At 25.7% G+C, this 14894-nt stretch overlaps 1 protein-coding gene across 4 annotated transcripts in view; it reads left to right on the top strand.

Moving 5' to 3' along the window:
* The first annotated feature begins 427 nt into the window (after positions 1-427).
* app (Palmitoyltransferase app) overlaps positions 428-14894 on the top strand; it is a 36256-nt gene continuing 21789 nt past the window's right edge. The window contains exons 1-7 of one of the 4 annotated variants that reach the window (XM_087164175.1): positions 568-786; positions 3621-3784; positions 4662-4992; positions 7043-7203; positions 9193-9351; positions 13376-13513; positions 14015-14063. In XM_087164175.1, coding sequence (XP_087020301.1) covers positions 4772-4992; positions 7043-7203; positions 9193-9351; positions 13376-13513; positions 14015-14063 — 728 coding nt within the window. In that variant the 5' untranslated portion in view covers positions 568-786; positions 3621-3784; positions 4662-4771. Of the gene's footprint in view, positions 787-3620; positions 3785-4661; positions 4993-7042; positions 7204-9192; positions 9352-13375; positions 13514-14014; positions 14064-14894 lie in introns of all 4 variants that reach the window. The other 3 variants (XM_087164174.1, XM_043040388.3, XM_043040387.3) reach the window with 3 other exon arrangements.

Genomic DNA, 14894 nt, shown 5'->3' with positions numbered 1-14894 from the left:
TTAGTGCGCTACCTAAAAACAACTTTTAGATGAGAATTTATTTATCAATTGCCATCACCAGCATCGAAATTACACGTCATTTTCACCTAGATGGCATCGAAAATTTGCAAACTTGCAAAACCGGAAATAAAATTAAGCTGATTTGAAGAGAAGATTGAAAATATTTTAGAAGACGACTATTGAAATGACCTCGATTTAGAATTGGTTCATTTAAATTTGACAGAAGAAAAATACATATTTTTAGAATTACTGGCCGTGCGATGATTGGTGAACTAATTTCTGTTTCTAAAAATTATACCTTTGATTGGTCTGTTACATAATATTATTGCTTGTGCTTTGACAGTAAAAAAAATCTGTAAAATAATTACATAGCAAAATATAAATTTCTATGAGAACGCCTTGTATTCAACAAACTTACTATGTAATATTTTTTTAAAAATTAAATACAAGAGTTGGCTCAACGAAATCAGAGGAATTTAAAAATATTAAATAATGTTACTTTTTTCATATATACTATGACTACAACTTTTCTGACTTATCAGAAAGGAAAGAGAAATACTTTTCTGCTCTTAATAGCAACTGTTTACATACTATAATGAGTTGCCTTTTATTATTAGTGTACTCATAACGAATAACTATTAAAACCCTGACGAAAAATATGATAAACAATCGTAAAACACGTGTTAAAATTTTTGAATATTGTATTTGTAATTGATAAATTTCATTGGCCATGATCATTATCAGTTTTTTTCATTTACCTCTTTGAAAGCGAGACATTTTAACACAGTAAGATCAAGTGCTTTTTTTTTTCTATACATAATTTTTTATGTAAAAGTTTAAATTGTCATTTTTTCATTAGTTTTATAGGTCTTTAAAGGACCTTATTTTAAAGCGTTTCTCATTGAATTATTAATCCAACATTGGATGGTTTTTCTGTTCTAAAAATATTCATGCTTTAGTCTTTGAATATGATGCTTTCGTTTGTTTAGTTTATTGAAATTTAAATTCTTCTCTTACTTAAAATTTTGCATATTGTAAGCATATTTGATCTAAAGCGTTTGTATTTTGATGTCGATTGTCAACTACGATCGTTATGCAAATCTTTGAAAATGTACGTAAACAGTTTTTTTCATGGAAAACAAAACTATTTCCTTAAAATAACTAAATTGAATAAAAATATATGTCTGTTATCAATAGTAAAAACACTTCAAATTACCATTAGAATTATCAATTTTGACACTCTTATTTATATTTTAATTAAGCCAAAAATTATTCAGCTTTCTTGCTTTTTGATGAAATTGTGGAAAGCTCAGAAGTTTTTGAAAGGGCATTCACTTAACACTGTAAAAATTTATCAAAACGAATAACATCATTCAACTGAATTTGATCCCTAACATTTTTTAAGTTACCATCTTATACTATTTTATGTGTCTATTTCAAAAAGTAATTTTCACTTAAAAATTTATAGTTAGTAATTAGACATGTAATCTCATGCATAAATTTTTGTTTTTCACCAAAAAAAGTGAACTAAAAATGTTTTTTTTTTTTTATAAGCAGCTTAAATGATTTCTATAATTTATACTTTAAATTATTAGAAAATGAATATTCAACAGTGCATAATTTGTTAAAAAAAAAGGTATTTATTTAAGAAATAATTTTAAAATTACTTTAAAAATATATACCCCTTGAAAAAAGAAACTTCTAAAAATATAATCAGTTGAGAATAATCTTAAGCAAATATTTGTAATAGTAAACCTATAACGCAGATAATTTTTGTGTGTATTTATTATTTTATCAGTTAATTAATTTTTCTTTCAAATGGAATATGAATTTAAAGGCAGCATTTTTGAGGGATGGCAGCTTATTTTTACAAAAAAAGCAAAGAGTGCACATTTATAAGGATCAAGGGGCTTGCCATCTTTCAAAAAATGCTCAGGGAGAACACTATGATATTGATATTTTTCCCTATATTCTTCTCTTTAAAAAATATAATTAAACAGAAATTTTGTTTCTAGTGTTAAAATTACAATGTAGCACTACCATCAAATAATTAAATTTTTTTAGCGAATTTGTTATAAAATATTGAGCATTAGATGCTTACTGAAGCTAATACAGAAGTTAAAAGAAAAATCCCTATAATGCAACACTTAGCTAAGCCTAACCATATACCCACTTTACCTTACAAAAGAAAATAATTCATAATAAATGAAATTTTGCTATTTATTCTTAAATTTCTTTGTATATCTCTGTTTTTTAGATGTCTCCTTAACAGTATTAACTAGATAGTGTATGCCAGTAATTAATGATATTAGAAGATAGTTCACAAGCAGCTTAAACTAACTTATCATTTAAATTTATCTAAACAAATAGTTTGTAAACATTAAGTTACAGCCTCTAACCACTTTAAGTTACAGCCTTATAGTTTGTAATATTAAGTATATATTTAAGAATATTAAGTATATATTAAGTTATTATTTAAAAATAGAATAGTTGGATAATGACTAGTTTCAGTTAGAATTTCAATTAGAAAATATTAGGGGGTAACTACATGAAATCCCAAAGTTAAGGAGATAGTTCCATTCTAGAAATCCTGTTCTTTCATTCCTATTTTTGTATCTTCAAGTACACCATATTTTACATTTTAATAAATCTTGACTGTGATTTAGAATTTTGTTACAAATTTAGAATAATGTTCTACTTTTTTTAAAAATTTTGTTGAAATAAAATTGATACAATATTTAAAAAAAAAAAACGCACTTAAAAATTTTAAATCATGTATTTGAGTTTTCACTTTTTCGCACACAACTCGCATCGATTCTCTCATAAATATATGCAGTGTTTTGTTAAATTTTTTTTGTCAGTTATTGCTATGAACTTTTGCTTTGTATTTTTTTTTGAAACCTTGATGTCTTTAATTACTCATCATAATTTATGTCCTTTTGAATTTTTTAAATCTACCGATATTATTATGGCACGCGAAATTCGAATTGCGGATTCAGAAATTCATTCCTCGACTTACTCGTTTTGGGCCAATATTCTCGTTAATCTATGTGATATTACAATCGTTTTTTCAACAGTTTTTGCTATGAATTTTCACATTAAAAAAAAAAAAAAACAAATCTTGATGTTTTGCATACAATTTAATTATACGAGAAACTCAAATAAATGATTTACTTTTAATGTGAGCGTTTTTCGACTTTTTACAGCTAGTGCTACCGAATTCCACAGTGTTTTTAAAATTCCGGTTATTTCTCAGTTGATATTGTTTCTACATTTAAAATATAAATAATTATTTTCCGATGTGCTCACTTTATTCCAATGCTATCGCAAATCCATGTAGTGTTTCAATTGTAATTTTGGCAGTTATTATTGATATTGATTTTTATGTGGCCTATAAATATCCCGATATATTTCTGACAATATCTGAAATTCGAATTGCGCTTATGAGTATTTAATTTTTAAAGCAATGATATAATTGTCATTGCACAAATAATCAATTAATTCTCTTGTTGCTTGCATAATCTGGACTTAATTCCAATTGGTTGAGATTTATCTCATTGAAATTACTGTAATTGAATAGAAAATATGGGATTTATTCAGAAAAATGATATTTTTTTCAGATCAAGGGGTGTGTATATTTTTCTGTTTGGTAGAAAAATCATTCGCCAAAAATCATTTGTCGAGCTTATGATTTTATTGCATTTGGCAAGGTAGAGAATGCTTAGCGTGGGCCTTGCCTGTGGTTCTAACAAAAACGGATGTTAGAATGTTCGATCTCTATATGGTGGGTATATAAAATTAGTGGAAATATTTACTTATATTTTATAAATACTTGACTTATTTTGGCAAAAACATGCTACATTTTAAATAACAGAAACTCTTAACATTTTTACAATATACTCTTTTACATAATGCTTTCACTTAAAGAATTTTTTACATAAAAGGGTAAAAAATGTTTTTTAAAATAGGACTAAAGTTCTGAACCATAATAATGAATATAAACATGAACTAACTTATAACACAAAAGTGTGACATTGTCAGGGAATGTTTTACGAAATATATCTTAGCTGAAAGATATTAAAATGAAAATGAAATTTTTTTTTGCAAATAATGGCAAAGGTTTTTTTTTCCTAATTTTTTATTTTAATTCTTTTATAGTTGCATTTATCCACATCTAAACTTACAAAAACTGGCAAATATTTCAATTGTATTTATCATTATATTGATCATATAATAGCTCAAAAGTAAGATAATTTCAATTTTATTCAAAAATATGTTTTTGAAAGGTCATTACCATGAATTTTGTCTTCAAAATAATCACTTGAATAAGAATTTTTTTTGTCCTGAAGTTTACTTTTTACGGACCAGAAAAATTTGAAGTAAAATTTATGTTAACAAGAGTTATATGAATTGTATTGTGATTGCTGTATTGTTTGTTAAAAAAATAACAATTTGCTTGATCTTCATATTTTTTAAAAATTTTAGTGGTCAATTAAAAACTATTATATACTTTTAGTAGTTATATGATTGTCAAAATTGATGGTATAGTTTTTATCCTATTACCTCTCATATGGTTACACCTTTTTCATTCCGAAGTTATAATTAAATGTGTGTGATATTGGAATTTTAAAATATTGACTATATTTCTTTCTCCTTACTAGTTCAGTCGATTCCAATGGCATTCCCAGCTGCAATGCAATTGAGATGATGATAAAATTTTTCCTCGAGATTCCCTCCTTCCCATTACTTTCCTATAACCTTCCATGAACCCATGAAAAATCATTCAAAAGCTGTTGATTACTCGAGGGTTTTGACTGATTCACCTAGTATGCCAGAAAAACCAGGTAAACCTCCAGTGAGAAAATGGGAGGTATTTCCTGGAAGAAACAAGTTTTATTGTGGTGGACGCATTATGATGGCTCGACAAACTGGTGTCTTTTTGTTCACCGTCTGCCTAATTGTTGGAACTTGTACATCTTTTTTTGTGTTTGAGTGAGTATGGTTCTCTTTTAATTGATAAATTTATTTAATTTAGTGAAGTGAAATACTAAGTTTTATGTAAGGAACATTGCTGTTGTAGTTGATCAAGATATAGTTCACTTACTGTGGTGCATCTAATGAAATTTAAAGCCTTATTATATTTAAAGCCTAATTAAATAAAAAAAATACTAATTTAGTTCAATACAATATTTTTGTCCATTTACTATGTTAAATATGTTAATGTCCATTTAATATGTTTTCAATTTAAACAGTAAGTAAAAATATCCTTCACCATTTTTAAAGTCATAGCATGAACTATTGTAATAGAATATAGACGGATCATATTTATTGAAGTCAGCAAATTTCCGCATCTTCAGTCAGTTGCTTTAATAACTATAATACCTTATGAAATCTGTGTATTAAATACCCAAGTGGATGACCTTTGTGCTAAAATACAAACTAAGACAAACAACGTTAAGGAGCACAAAAATATTTATAAATATTTTTGTGCTCTTTAACTTTGTTTGCCGTAGAAATCTGCGTATTGCTATGAAAATGTTAATGTTTATTAAATATTTGCGATTTAAAGGGAGTCTGGTAAGATTAAAAAAAAGATACAGATGTATCTTACTCGAAAAGGTATGTTTCCTTTACTATATTTATTTTTTTCAGCATTTAATGATTTGGGGAAATAGTAATTTTTCTCAAAATTGTTTTGATTGTAGGCAAAACCATTTTGATTGTTAGTTGCATAATTTTTTTTAAAAAGTCACTGAAAATGCATCTTTTTATTTTGAAATACTTGTTTGAGAAAAGATCATTTGTATATTGTATGTTAATATATGCACATTATAAAAATCAGAAAATAATTAATAGAAAAACCCTATTTGAATTCAAATAATTATTAAGTAGTCTGTTAACTTTGGTGTTTATATGAGTTTCTTTACTTATTTTGTAGTGTGTTGAACTTAATAGCTTATAGATTTTTCAAATTTTTTGTTTATATTTTAAATATTCTTTTTAAATGAATGTGTAAAAAGAGGCCATATATTGTTGGGGTTTCTGCTTTTTTTAAAGTAAAATTGTGGGGTTGACTTTATTCCCATTTATTGTTTACTGATTGTTAAAGTTAAGAAAATATTATGAAAAAGTGATTCTAGAAATACAAGCATAATGGAATACAAAACCTGAAAAAGTCACAGAAATTCCAACTGGAATTTTACCACACAGACTACATGAACTTACTAACTTTAGATGGATTTTTTTCTCCCTTATCGCTTAATAGTGAAACTGTGCTTGATAAGGACATTTTTATACATATTTGTCTGACAGTTGTAAGAGTTAAGAATGAATTACATTTATGTACAAATTGTACATTATATTAAATAACACTTCATACGTTACAGCTGATTGATTTAACAATTAACATAGTTTAAAATAAAAATTTGCTGTCAATCAATATATCTTGTTACCAGACTTAGATTAAGTGAAAAACTTTCTGCGAACATGAAATCTTAATTAATAAACTTTATGCAAGCAATTTATTAACTATTGTAACTAATTTCAATCTTTTTGTCACCAAATCACATTAAAAAAAAACAACATTTTGATTATTATACGTATCAGCATATATTTCTTTACATTTAGCAGTTCTATGATATAAATATAAAAGGAGGTATTAATTTACATTGTTTTTCCTTATGCTTTCTGCTCAGAAACATTTCAATGCTAACATATAATAAATATTTTTATGAGAATCACTTTTCAATTCTTCTACTTTTAAATAATCTTGTGCTACTCATTTTACCATGTATAATAGCACAAAAATAAAACATTAAAATTAAATTGTTTCAATATGTTTTATTATAGAAAAATACTGAAAACAAATTACACGCTTGATAGTATCATCTAAAGAGTAATTCATCTGTGTTCATAATTTTTTTTAAAAAAGTAAATAATACTAAAATGTTTTTCATCTTGTGCATATCTTGTTACATGAAGTAAGTTTATTGGTTTGTTTTTTTTTTTCCTTCTGAAGTCTGTTTTTGAAATAATTTTTTAGCTGCCAGTACCTGACAAGAGAGATTAGCCCAGCCATACCTGTAGTTGCTGCTGTTCTTTTTCTTTTTGTTATTTCCACTTTATTTCGGACCAGTTTTAGTGATCCAGGTGTCATCCCTAGAGCTACTCCAGATGAAGCTGCTGACACTGAAAAACAAATTGGCAAGTTTATTTTATAAATCTATTCACAATTTCCTTTCACCTTATTCTAAAGTTTTTTGATTTTCAGTGTATTGATTTGAATGATGTTAGAAATTTTGTTTTCATTTTACTATAAAAATTACTAAAAAGCATTTCTCCTTGTATAATACCCACATGAGTTCTTGCTATTGATTATGTAGTGTCGACTAAAAAATGTTTCTTTGCTAGTTTTCATTGCTAATTTAGTAAAAATTCTTTGATTTCTTCTTCAAAAGTATACATTTGTTGCTACCTCAGATTAAGAAGAGCTGAGATGATTGGGAAATGTATTTTTTAGTTGATTAATCACGCTGCTTTATTCCTCAGGGTACATTGTATTTTTAAAAAGTGCTTATTTTTTATTTTCATTTTTTAAAAGCCCTTAAAGGTACTTATTTCATTGGGTGTTTGTAGAAAGTGCGTAATTTTCTTAGCTTGAAACTTTTTAAATTTTCAAGTCATTCAAATCGATTTTTTTCCGTTAGTTGCCAAATACGGCTCTTTACAAATTATGGGAATTTTCCTTTAAAATTTTTCTGCGCATATGCATTAAGAAAGTATTATTTTAAATACTCAGATCTTGCGCAATTTTTTATGAATTTTTTTTAAAGTTAAGATTAAAAATAATTTTGTTATTTTGAAAATGACAAAAAATTTTTTAAAAATTTTATTAAGTATTTCTGCAGTCATAGTAAGAAAACGCAAGGCAAAAAAATTAGTTTTTTTTATAAAAATGTCTGTATTTCCATAAATATTTAAGCTAAGCTTACTAAATTTTATGCAATTATTGCATATAGTAAACAAAGTTATTGAGTCCAGTTGCAAGTTATATTTTCTGAAAATAGGTCATCATCATCATATCTGGCTAGAAAGCCCAGGGTGGGCCAGTGCCTTCCTTTGAATTCGAATCCACTTCTTACACTTCCACTTTTATCCACTTTTGACACTTGTTCGCCAGTTTTTCTGCTTTAGAGTAAGGAAATCAGTCTCAACTAAATCCAGCCATCTCAGCCTGGGTCTACCTCTTTTCCTGTTTGTTAGGGGTTTGTGTAATAGGATTTTCTTTAAATTTGAGTCATCATTCCTTCTGAAAATGTGAGCTGCCCAGTTCATTTGATTTATTTTAATGAATTTCACAATATCTGGCTCTCTGTAGATTTTATACAGTTCAGTATTATATTGTCTTCTCCAGGAATTATTGAAAATGAGGAACTGAAAATAGGTACTTTTCAAAAATATTTTTTTTGCACGTAATTTGTTGCTAGTCCATCAAATCTTGGATAACTGTAAACTTTATTGATAAGTATGAAAAATCGCGTGACCTAAAGAGAGACCTTTAGAGTTATAAAATATCTCTATTATTATAAAATATCTATATAATTATTAAACTTAGTGTCTCATCAATTATTGTAGCATAGTTTATATATGAAAAACTTTAAACAATAGGAAAAAAATATATAAATATGCATACTTTAATTATAGTTTTTTTTTATAAAAAGAAAGTTTAAAAAAATATTTTTTAAGGCTTAAAAGATGCTTATTTTTGTTATTAAATTAGACTATGCACCTGTTCCTGTTATAGAATCAAAATTAACAATCCCCACCAACCATGGGGTGACTAAATATAACAAATGGCAATTTAAAATTTGTTAGCCAGTCGACAGTTTTTTGACAAATATTTTTTATTTTTAATGAATCTGAAAATATTATGCATTTTTATACTATACAAAAATTTCTTTACTACATACTTTGTGATAATTACTGTATTTTGACAAATCCATTAAAAGAAATGCTTTACATTATTAGTAATAATAGTTTCTTCTTGAATTAAAATTTTCAGTTTTTCAAAAAAATGGTCACATGTTTTAAAAATGAGGTACAGTTAAAGATACTACAACTAGCCAGTAACAAAATTTCATAATTTTACCATACATTTTTGTTATTAATTTTGAATTTTTGTCTTATTTTTAGAAGTCCCAAATGGATCAAATTCCCCTACTTATAGGCCTCCTCCCAGAACGAAAGAGATTCTGATACAGGGGCAAACAGTGAAGTTAAAATATTGCTTTACGTGCAAAATATTTCGCCCACCAAGAGCTTCACATTGTAGTATATGTGATAATTGTGTGGGTAAGAGAGTTAATATATTTTTTAAATTACATTTTTTGATGCATGCTATTACATTTTTATTTAATTTAATGTTTTTATATGTGTTCTTTTCTTCATTTTTTTAAATTTTATTCTTCAATTTGTTTGAATTACTGTGTTATTTATTTATTTAAAATTAGTTTCTGTACAAAATTTTGCAATTTTTATACTGTTGGTTTATATATTTTAACTTTGTGACATAATATTTTTGATGCAATCTTTTTTTTTTTATTAAATTGGATTTTTTAATTTGTATATTTAAATTAAATATTTAAATGGTTATTAAGCACTTAAGTTTTTTGAAGTTATTATATATGGTAGAACATAACTAATACCACTAATAATCATTAATTATATTTGCATAAAGTAAAGTTTTATCATTATTAAGTTTAGATTCAAAATTAATATTTAGGAAATAAAAATTAACTAACTTTAGACAGAAAGTAGAAAATTGATTCACCATGTATATCATTGAATTAAATTTTATATAACTCAATTATAAGGAATAATAGTATTTAATAATATCATGTTAAACAATGTAGTTACTTAAATTAACTTTTAAATTTCAAAATATAATAATTTCATGTATACTGACGAGTGGAAGAAAACTGTTTTATATGAATGCGTTCTGACAGTAAAAAAGGATATCAGGATAAAAAGAATCTGTACACAATGAAAGGGATCTGTCACCTGCATATTTTAATGATCTATTTTTGCTTTTCCTTAAAAAGAGAAGTTTTGTTTGTTAGTATATGTGAAGACACAGTTTAAAATTGTTTAAAACTTATACGTAATTATTTTATTCCTTAAAAGTTTCATTTTTGTTTTCACAACACATATTTATTTTTAAATCATACTTTAATCCCTGTATTTTTGCTTTAATTATATAAATTAAAGTTATTTAAGTTTTTTTTTTCTAAAGAAAAAGTAAAACCCAAGTGGTTAAAATCAAGATTTAAATCACGGTGACTAAATTTTAATGAAAATGATTAAGATCAATGATTTGATTGCTGCTCTTTATAATTTCAATTGAATCAGTATTTGAAAAATATTTAAAATATTTTTTTCTTTTTTTAATTGTGAACTGCTTAGTTTAAAACATTTATGAAAGAATATTGTAGAAATCTTTTTATAAAAGAAATAATCGATGTAATGAGAATATTCACTTAACTTTTTTGTGTCATTTTTCTATTTCGTCCAGGAAAATATTTTTTTAATTCAAACAGCATGTTGAGTTGCTCTTAATTTACTAATCAGAAATAATTTTTACAGTTTTATTTGAGGTATGGCAAGTTATAATTTATATATATATTTTTCCCCCATTTTAATATGGATAACATTGTTTGATTTAAAACAGCTCATAGAGTTAATCCTATTGTAAAAAAATATTTTGAGCTTGTAGATGAATAATATGATGAGAAAACATTGATAAGAATAATATGATGAGAAAACATTGATTTTTTTCTCAATTTTTTTAAAACTTTATTCCATTGTATCAAAGATAATGTTCTTTATTGAATTTAAAAAATTTAAGTTTGTTTTTTTAAAATTTAATCTATAATCGAATGGTTAATGTAGTAATTTTTTCAAAAATAATTTTCCGGATTATCTTTTATTGCTTATTTATTTTTTCGTTATGAATGATATCTAATTTAAAACAGCTGGTGAAGTTAATTGTATTGGTTTAATCTTTATATGAAAATATTTCATAGATATAGAAGTAGTGATACTGATGGAATAGAATGTATTTTTTATGATTGGTTACTTAAGAATTGTTATATTACCTTGATATCTTTATTTTTTATTTTCATTGAAGATGCTTTTACTTGAGAGAAACTGAAATTTTTAAAATTACTATGATTTTTTTAAAACTTTTTATATACTTTATTTGTGAAGTGGTAGCCGCGTGTTATGTTGTGCTTGCCAGGGGTTAGGAAGAAAACTGCAATATATTCAAATGCCCTATGTAACAAAGATCACTGTATAATAACTATAATGTATAAATGTATTAGGTTATCTTTATGAAGAAAAAAATTACAAGAAACAATTACACTTCTTTTTATTGTTACTTTCTTCAAATGCAGTCTTTAGAGTAACAATAATTTTTTAATTAAGTCAGATCTTATTTTTCTGAAATTCTTTGAAATGTAAAATTTTAAGAAATTGTATTAATTTTTTGGGGGGTGAGGACAAGAAAAGGATGATACAGTAGGTAGTAGATTCTCTAACTTGGTCAGAAAATGCTCTGCTTAAGATAAGTGACTATCTATGTTGATGGAGTTTATGCAAAGTTGATGAAAATTTAAAAAGACGTATGTGTAATGTATAACAGTATTATATATTATTTAAAATTTAAGTAATACAAAAGGGAAATAATTAATAGAAATTTTTGTGTTATATTTCGATTTGCAATTCTTTTAGTACAAAAGAGAAGTTTACAAATGTATTTTTTTTTTGTGGAGAATTATATGATAAAATTCAGTTTAAAATTTTTCATTTGCTTTAAACTAATTTAATAACAAATTTTTCCAGCAGAACAGGCTTTTGATAAGGATTGACTTATTCTAATTGCTTTAGTACCACAAAAATGATTTTTTTTTAAATCAATAAAAGTTTTTTTTGTTTTTGCTTTCCCATTATCTTCAATTTTGATAATCCAATCCTGGTTAATTGAGAGTCCACCTTATATACTAATGGGTGTTATAATAGAATTAGCAATTTTGTTTACATTCTATCTCGCATCTAATGCGCCAAAAAGGTTTGTGGGGAGGTAAAAATATAGTTTTGACATGTGCAGTAATTATTTTAAGAAAATGAAAATAATAATGCCACTCCAATTATATAGTGGTTTTCTTTGAGGCAAGTGTTGGAAATTAAAAATCTAGAGCCGTGGTGGCTCAGAGGATGGAGCTCTTACCTACCAATGAGGTAAACTGGTTTCGAATAAAATAACCTCAGTAGTAGATGAAACCTGGGTTAGAGTCCCCTTGCTGTCAGTGCAAACCGTGGGAGTTTTCTATGTTTTCCTTTCCATGTAATGCAAATGAAGGTTAGTTCCATCAAAAAGTCCTCGATGAAGGCGAACTTCTCAATACTTGATCTAGGAGTTTCCTTGTCTTCTGGATTTCGTGTGTTCGAAATTACAGGGCTACAATGTTAAACATTGGTAGTTGTAAACTAGAAATTGGATCAGCCATTCAACGATAGTTATAAAATAATATTTAAAAAAAAATCTAGATTTCAAATACAACACTTCTTTTGCTTTGAAATTCTTTGTTTTGTTTATAAGAAGATAGAAACCTCTTAAATGTGCATATTAATTGATGGATAAAGCGGTAGAGTTGATAACAAATTTATATTACGTTAATCTTTGGTTTCATATGGCATTTTTTAGTTTTTGAAAATTTAGAATGTTTAAATTGTTTTACATTAATAGGGTATAGAGACTCGCTCTTAAATAAAAAAGATCCCAAGAATTTAGAAGTCCTGGGCTCTTTATATTCAAAGTTTAGCGGAATCACTGAGGCCCCAACATAATATGGGTGCTATTGTAAGATGTACACATTTTTCAAATTACTTAAAATGCTATAATTTTTTTATAGTACAGTACAGAACCTGTTATCCGGAATTCAGAAAACCGGAAAACCAAAAAACCGGAACGAAATTCAATAAATTTCCCCCCCATTTTAAAAAAAAAATTTTTTTTTCCTCATAAGATTTTAGGATTTTTCTTTCTTTTTTGAAAGATGTTTACCTTACCATCATTTTGGAAATAATCATTAGTGTATTACTTTATCGTTTTTTCTTCTTTTTAAGATTATTTCCAATTTTTTTTTTAGTTGGGCTTACAATAAAAAAAAAAACGGTTTCAGAAAACCGGAAAAATCAGTTATCCGGAATAGCGATGGTCCCGATTGTTCCGGATAATTGGTTCCCTACTGTATATGTATTTTGATGATATACTTTCTTAAAATAACTTACTCATTGTTTTTTTTTAAATTTTCAGAGCGTTTTGATCATCATTGCCCATGGGTAGGAAATTGTGTAGGAAAAAGAAATTATCGCTTCTTCTATTTATTCATTTTGTCCTTAGCTTTATTGTGTGTGTTCATCTTCGCATGTGTTATAACTCATCTTGTTTTACGTAAGTGGTGTAAATTGATGTTTTTGTTATTAATTTTAATATATATTATGTGCTATTTGTAACAACTGAATATCTTAAGACAATAATTCTATTTTTGCCCTGTGATTCTTAATCCAAGTAATCTTTATCTTAAGTGGATGACTTCATCAGAGTTTTACATTATTCTAAAGTAAAAGAAGGATTATTATTGGAAAAGTTACCTTTTGAAAAATGGTCTGGAATAGGCTTAACTTAACCCAATGGACAACATGTTTTGGAGAAAAAAAATTAAATAAATTTTTTTTTATTCACAATTCACAAAGATCTCTTATAATACTTGTACAGTTTAAAATTTCATGTGCATGCAATTAACACGTTTTTATTGGTAGTTTTAGACATGCAACTTTTTTAAATATATTTTATATTTTAATACCATTTGCTAACGACTTTTGTGTTTAATAAATCCAATTTATAGCATATTTTTATTGGTAGATATATTAATCTTTTATTATTTTATTTTAGTGTCAAGAAATGGAACATTCATTGATGCAGTTCGTGAATCACCGGCCAGATATCCTTGACAAATAATATTTAGTACAGATTTACGAAAAAATTTCATTTTTACTTAATTCATTTATCATGCTTTGAATTAAATAATCAGTATTTATAACTGTTGAAAGCTTATTTTTTAAATTTACAGAATGGTGTTTTTTGATTACAATATACATTCTATTTTTTTAAAAATAGTGTTATTTCTAAATAAGAGATATGGCTCTTATCAGAAATTAAATTAAATTAACCAAAATTATGAAGTTTTTTTTTACTTTCTTATTTTATCGAATCTTTTTTCCAATAATTCATTTTCTATTTCATTGAATTGTTTTATGTTATTACAGTTGAGGTTAATTCTTTCTGACACTGTTTACCCTGTCTGGCATCACTTATTTAAATAATCTACCATACATTCTTAATACATTTTTCAGTTATTTTGTATTTCCAACTTCAACTAATATATTTATATTTAAAAAAAAATTTTTATCATCCTGTGATGCAGAAATCATACATTTTTTAAAAAAAAAATATTGTGAAAAATAAGAGGTTAATTTTTAAACAAATTAAGTATTTTTTAAATTAAAATTTTTATTTTTTAATATTGCATTATTTATCTTCATGCAAAAACATTATTTATCAGTATTAAAAGCATATTTATATTTAAAGGATTAGGTATTCACTTTTGTTGTCCAATGAATTGTGGAGCTTCAAAAATTATAAATTTTTTACCATTATATTATATTATTTTCCTTTAATAAGTTAAAGTAAATTGTATAAAAAATATCAAATATTTATTTATACATGTAATTATTATGTGTACAATGATTACACCTATAGAATATTTACCTTT

Source organism: Parasteatoda tepidariorum, chromosome 5 (assembly GCF_982258835.1).
Source record: "Parasteatoda tepidariorum strain Cologne lab strain chromosome 5, Ptep-v5.0, whole genome shotgun sequence".
Taxonomy (NCBI): Eukaryota; Metazoa; Arthropoda; class Arachnida; order Araneae; family Theridiidae; genus Parasteatoda; species Parasteatoda tepidariorum.
This window is presented reverse-complemented; position numbering and strand designations above follow the sequence as displayed.